The sequence below is a fragment of the Rattus norvegicus genome, chromosome 4 (assembly GCF_021556685.1).
Source record: "Rattus norvegicus strain SHRSP/BbbUtx chromosome 4, alternate assembly SHRSP_T2T, whole genome shotgun sequence".
Classification (NCBI taxonomy): Eukaryota; Metazoa; Chordata; class Mammalia; order Rodentia; family Muridae; genus Rattus; species Rattus norvegicus.
In genome coordinates this window covers 159,764,629-159,770,801 of record NC_141537.1, presented here as the reverse complement: position 1 = coordinate 159,770,801, position 6,173 = coordinate 159,764,629, and the positions used below count along the sequence as shown (strand labels likewise).

The window sequence follows — 6,173 nt, the reverse complement described above, 5'->3', positions numbered from 1 at the left end:
TTCCGATGCTGGGATTAAAGACATCCACCATCACCATGCCTGGCCTTACATATTGACTTCTATCAGCAGAAAAATAGCTGATAGAAGAAACCTGAAACGCTTCAGCATGGGGGAACCTGCCCACCGTCCCAGCAGGAGGGCCAGGAACTCAGGGTTGTTCTTAGTTACAGTGTGAGAGCTGTCTGCAGAAGGAAACAGAAGGAGAAACCTGGCTCACTGGCAGAGTGCTTGCCCAGCATGCAGGAGGGACAGAGTGACCCATTTGGCTGCAAAGCTGGAGTTGAACATGCTGAGAAATGTGAGCTCTTCCTGTCTGCCAGACTGCTCAAGTTCCAGCTTACCTTCTCCACTGCTCTCCTCCCCTGGCTCAAGTTCTCAGCAGCTGAGGGGTGACGAGTTTGAGAAAGCCTTCCCTCTTGAAGACTTGTGTAAAGTTTCCTGTGCATGTCTGCCTGGCCCTGGCAAACCCCTCTGCCCAAGGGAAGGGACAGCCAATTCCATAGGCCTCACTCTGTACCCTAATACGACCCTGGTCAGTTAGACCCCAGGGAGAGCAGTCATGTGAGCTACTTCCTTCCGTCTAGCCCATCCCTTGGCGTCGGCACGGCAACAGCTCCATAGTTCCTTGAGGAGCTGGTACAAGAACAGCCCCACAGGCTCATGGTTCAGTGTCTGGTCCCCAGTTGTGGTGAACTATTTAGGAAGGACCAAGGTGTGTCACTGGATTTGAGGTCCCAAAGGCCAAGCCACTGTCTCTACGTCCTGTGGATCAGATGTAGGCTGACTGCTCCAGCACTATGCCTGCCTGCCTGCTGTTCCCCACCATGACGGTCACGGGCGCAGCCTCTGCATCAAGCAATCCTCCAATCAAATGCTTTCTTTTCTTTTTTTTTTTTTTCCCCGGAGCTGAGGACCGAACCCAGGGCCTTGTGCTTGCTAGGCAAGCGCTCTACCACTGAGCTAAATCCCCAACCCCAATCAAATGCTCTCTTGTATATGCTGCCTTGGTTATGGTGTCTTGTCACAGCAAAAGAAACGCTAACTCAGACAGCTGGGACACATGTGGAGGCGAGAGGGAAGATAGGGTACAGAGGGAGGGTAGGGTACGGAGGGTTGAACTGAGGCAAAAGAAGAAAAGCAGCCAGAACCTTACTTTTTTCCATTCTCCTTTATTCCATAAACACCTAGTTACAAGTTGCACAAATCATTTATTTTTATAAAGGCAGAGAAGGGAATAGGAAAGTGTTTTTGTGATGTGGGGGAGGGACAAAGAATTGGGAACTAGTCCACTTTCCACAGCCCTCATAGGACCATGGCATCTGCAGTGGAGCTCTGAGGAAGAGGTGGGCAGGGTCCAGGGGAGCTGAGGGATGGAGATCCCTAAACCCAGAGCTTGCCCCCAAACCCTTCAATGCATGGCAGGGACTCGGGAAGATGAGGCGGCTTGGAGATGGAGCAGCAACATGAAAACTCAAGTTAGTGGATACAGGATGGGTGGGGACACATGGTGAGGGTGAAGATGGAAATGAAGGTCGGGGGGGGGGCAGTCAAAGGCTCTCCCTGAGACTCAGGGAGAGGTGGGGCCAGCTTGCCTGTTAATTTAATATTAAATTGGGATGGAGGTTGGAAAGGACAGTCATTTCAAGGATTTCTCAGCCTCCCAGCCTGCACCTGGAGGACAGAAAGATGAGCCTGTCAGGGAGAGAAAGGACACAGAAGCGTCTTCCAGGCACTCAGAGGGAGCAAGTCTCTCTGCCCCTGACAGCTAAGCTACACTGGTCTGCGCCCAACCTCCTCTGGGCTGTCCTATTTCCCTCCCTCCCTCCCGGCACTTACATGAGAGTCTGAGAGCCTGGGGCCTTCACCAGTCATAGCGACGGGACTGTCGGGACGGGGAGTCCTCAGGTCCCTGGATAGCCAGGCGGGGAGGCCCCTCAGCCCTTCGTCCCCCACCCACAGACGCCTCATGCCGTCGAAATTCCAGAGGACGTTGCTGCCTGTATCGAGATGTCTCCCTTCTCCATTCATCATCGAACGCTGCTGCCTCACCTAAAGAAGACAGAGTGCAGACATGGAAGGCCGTGAGCCACAGCCTTCTGAGGTCAGACACCTTCTGAGGGGCAAAGGTTGAGATCATGCACGGGAGAACGGGGGCTGGGAGCTATTTTGGCTTCAACACAGTTCCTGATGTCACTGGCAAACCTGAGACACAGCTACAGGAGAAAGACACCAGGAGTTAGTTACCCACCATGGGAAGTTAATAAAGCACTAATCTGAGAAAAGAAACCACTGATCCCAACACAGGAGGGTACAACTGTCAGCACTTGATGTCAGTCAGGCTCTGCCCCTCCCTGGCAACACCTGACTCAGCCCTGAAGCTGGCAACAGAGCCTAAGCACAGGGCTCCCCTCAGCTGCCTCAGCTGCCTGTGGGACGGTAGAGAAAGCTGTGCTCTAGTGCAAAGGAACTGGATTACAGGCTGCTGCTCGGAAGGAAGGAAGGAAGGAAGGAAGGAAGGAAGGAAGGAAGGAAGGAAGGAAGGAAGGAAGGCAGGCAGGCAGGCAGGCAGGCAGGCAGGCAGGCAGGCTGGCTGGCTGAGTGGCTGGCTCACTCACTTTCGTCCAGGTTGATGTAGTCCTGCCGCTCCTCCTGGTCGCCCGTGCGGTGGTTTCGGGAGCGCTGGAGGATGTGGGCCCTATCCCGAATGTGATGCCCAATGGACATCTGCTCTAGGCCACTGTCTGAGTCCCGGACAGTCCTCCGTGTCTCCCGGATCTGGGACAAAGGGACCAGACACATGCAATTGTCCCCACAAAGCCCTGGCTACATCACCCTGGATGAACACACCACCCACGACCCATTCCTGAAAAAAGACGTCCCTGGTTCCTGTGTGTGCCAATCAGTCCTACCTCCTCTGAGATAGGGGAGTTCCTTACTCACCCCGCCTGGGGCAGAGCGCATCTCAGATGTCTCCTGGTAAACCTTGGGGGCACCATCCCCAGTGTTGGAGTAGGAGATGACCGTGGAGGAAGAGAAGGTCTGGCAGTTGCCTCCGGCGGCCATGTGCTCCTGAGGAGAGACTGAATGAGGAGGGCCTACTTTGCAGAAGGGAGCTCCCTCCAGCTGACTGCTCTTGCCTCAGCTTTCTTAACTACACAAGGAGAATGGGCATCACAACTGCCCAACTCCCTAGCCCAACACTAACACATGTGATCGCTCAGGGGTATAAGAACACACACAGGACCCCGGTGCTCTGGCTCAGCTCAGTCCAACCCAGCCTCTTCACTAGCACATCACCTCACCCCCTCCCGCCATGTTGGCTGCCACCGAGATCAAGGCCGGGGAAGACTGGAGCAAGTCATACCATGTTCCCAATCATGTCGTTCATCATCCCAAACATGTCCATGAAGCCGCCGGACTGAGGAAAGGAGAGGGTCAGGAAGATGGGTCAGCGGTTGTGGGCCTGTCACTCACCTGAGGACAGACCCGCTTTCCTTCTTAAATGTAGCCAGAACACTCATGCTCCTCCCCATAAGCTGCTGGCCACCTTCTCGGGTCTGTGGCTGTTCTGATGCTTCTCCTACCTGTGCATTTCCCTATCTTTAAGGAAGTGACCCAAAAGCAGTGAGTTAGCTCCTCTGAACATGCTAAATGTTGACGGTTTGCCTTTAATCCAACACTGGGAGGCAGAGGCAAGCACAGATGACTTGTGGCCAGCCTGGTCTACAGAGTGAGTTCCAGGAGACCCAGGGCTGTTATAAAGAAACCTTGTCTCAAAAAACCAAAATCCAAGACATCGACCAAAAAACCCTCTGAATATCTAGAGTTGTAAAAGTGTCCCAAAGTCTCCCTCCTCAAAAGAACTGCTATACAATCTTACTTTCCCCAGTGGATAAGAACTTCCAGCTATCAGGAGTATTTGAGCACTTTATTTATATTTTTCTATGAATGAGTGTTCTGTCTGCATGTATGTGTTCCCTCCATTCATGCAATGCACGGTAGGGAACAGAAGATGGCATCAGATGCCTGGAGACTACAGACAGACAGTTGTGAACTGTCATGTGGGTGCTGGGAACCAAACCCTGGTTGTCTGGAAGAACAGCCAGGTGCTCTTAACCCTGGAGCCATTTCTCTAGCCCTAGCTCCATGATTTATATTCAATGGGCTCTAAACTATGTCAACTATCCAGAGAAGATTTTGAGACCACCCCTAGACTAACATTGTCACCAAAGTGGCACATCTGAAAATAACATCTAAGGTCTGTGTGTATCTGTGTGTCAGAGAAAGAGAGAGACAGAGACACAAAGAGCCAGAAGAGAGAGACAGACAGAGACACAGGAGAGAGAGAGAGAGAGAGAGAGAGAGAGAGAGCGAGCTCGAGGGGAACAGAGAAGACAAGAACTCACCATTCCCAACATCCCAAAGGGAGAGACAGCCCCAGCCTACAAGATAAGGAACAGAAGTTAGAACTACATCCTACGACCTTACTATACCAAACGTGGCCAGTGCCTCCATCCCCCAACCCCATCCTTCTCTCCTCGGGAGTCAAAGCCCCCTTTCCCAGATTCTCTATCCCCACTCCTCTGCCTCCCACACAGATCATGTCCTTTTAAAGCTGGTTGTAGGACCAGAATGGCAGCATACTTAACTAGTCACCCTGGGTCTCGGTATGTTCCAACTGTTACCTGCATCCTGCGGCTGGCAGGCCTGGTTGCTGGCATGTTACCATCTGTGATGCTTAGGAAGGGGCTATATCCAAAGCCACCTGACAACATGCGGCTCATATGCTGACGGTGAATTGCAAAGGGGTCCCTGTGGAGTGAGCATACAATACAGACGGCAGATTAAACCCCAGCCTTCTTCACCTCCCCCCAAATAAGTCAGGGTGCGCAGTGGCAGGAGACCAACTCCCGTCTGAGAGCTGCAGCTAAATTCTATCCGGTTCCAGACACGGGAACCCAGAGGTCTGTCTGAACTGCTCAGACCTGAATTAGAGTGGGATGAGTGCACGAGGGGGGAGGGAATTCTCACATCAGGAACATGGGATCCTCAGGCTCCACGTCCCTCATGAAGCGGAACATCCTGATCTCAGCTCCAGGGGGCTCCACACTGTGAAGATACGGAGGCTGAGTTTCATGCAGGCTTATGCACACCAGCTCAGTGTAGCTACTCTTAAAGCTGTCTCTTGCACACACTATCAATGACCCATCCAAACTCCAGAGAGACCCTTCGGCAGGTGGACCACATAACCTTCTAGTTTTGAGAGCGAGTAGCTCTCCAAGCCGGTCACGGAATTTTCCCCAAGCTTCTTAGTGTTGCCCCTCCACCCCCGCCCGCCATCCTCTTCCCCGAGCCACGGTCAGCTCCTCCTCCGACGCCAGTCTCGATGAGAATCTCGAACGGCGGCCCGCCACCCCATTAATGACCCCAACTACTCCGCCTTCTGCTGGCACGGGCCGCTACCAGGCCTCTCCGGGCGGGCCTCACTGCCCACCGAGCCGGTCCGCCGCTGCCCCAACCCGTGCCTCCCGCCGGGCGAGCCGGAGAGGGAGGTCCACTCCCGGGCTCGCATCCCTGCAACCGTGCGGGCCGCGCCGCCCTGGCCTCACCGGTCCCCGACTCGGGCTCAGCGGCCCATCCGGCCGGCCTCTCCTCGGGGCGCTGCAGGAGCAGGGTCTCGGCCCGGGACGCAGGGATTGGTCCGCGCGGGAGCTTCTCGCCTCCCGCACCGCCTCCTGCCTTCAGCTGCCACCTCCGTACCCCCGCCCTCGGCCCGAGGAGCCGAACCTCGGTCAGGCCCGAGCGGAAGTGACGTCATGACGGACAGTCTTGGGGGCGGGCCACGGGAGCTCCACCCACCTGCATGGGAGGGGGCGGCGGGCTCGCGGCGGAGCCCCGGAGGGCGGGTCCTCTGGGGCCGGTGGGAGGTCTCGTTAAGCTGGCACGGGGATCTGGGGACAGGAAGAGGCTCCTGCAAAGGTGGGGGAGGGCGGGGCGGAATCGGGAGGGACTGGTTGAGCGCGACGGGGGCAGGGTGTGCCGCACCTTCTTTGCGGGAGGGGGGAGGCGGTCTGTCTGGGGGCGACCGGTGGGGCGGATCCCTGCGGGGACCTTTAAACTCAGTGCAGGAGGGGCGCTTAACCAGGGGAGCGCGGGGGCCTGTCCCTCTGGAG

At 55.5% G+C, this 6,173-nt stretch overlaps 1 protein-coding gene across 3 annotated transcripts; it reads right to left on the bottom strand.

Moving 5' to 3' along the window:
- Positions 1 to 1,149: 1,149 nt before the first annotated feature.
- Positions 1,150 to 5,810, bottom strand: Mlf2 (myeloid leukemia factor 2). 3 transcript variants are annotated; one of them, NM_001446315.1, is given in 9 exon segments: positions 1,150 to 1,692; positions 1,837 to 2,049; positions 2,616 to 2,775; positions 2,941 to 3,069; positions 3,365 to 3,418; positions 4,407 to 4,442; positions 4,686 to 4,812; positions 5,032 to 5,109; positions 5,610 to 5,810. In NM_001446315.1, coding segments are annotated over 7 exon segments (744 nt in total). In that variant the 5' UTR covers positions 5,082 to 5,109; positions 5,610 to 5,810; the 3' UTR covers positions 1,150 to 1,692; positions 1,837 to 1,861.
- Between the last annotated feature and the right edge of the window lie 363 nt (positions 5,811 to 6,173).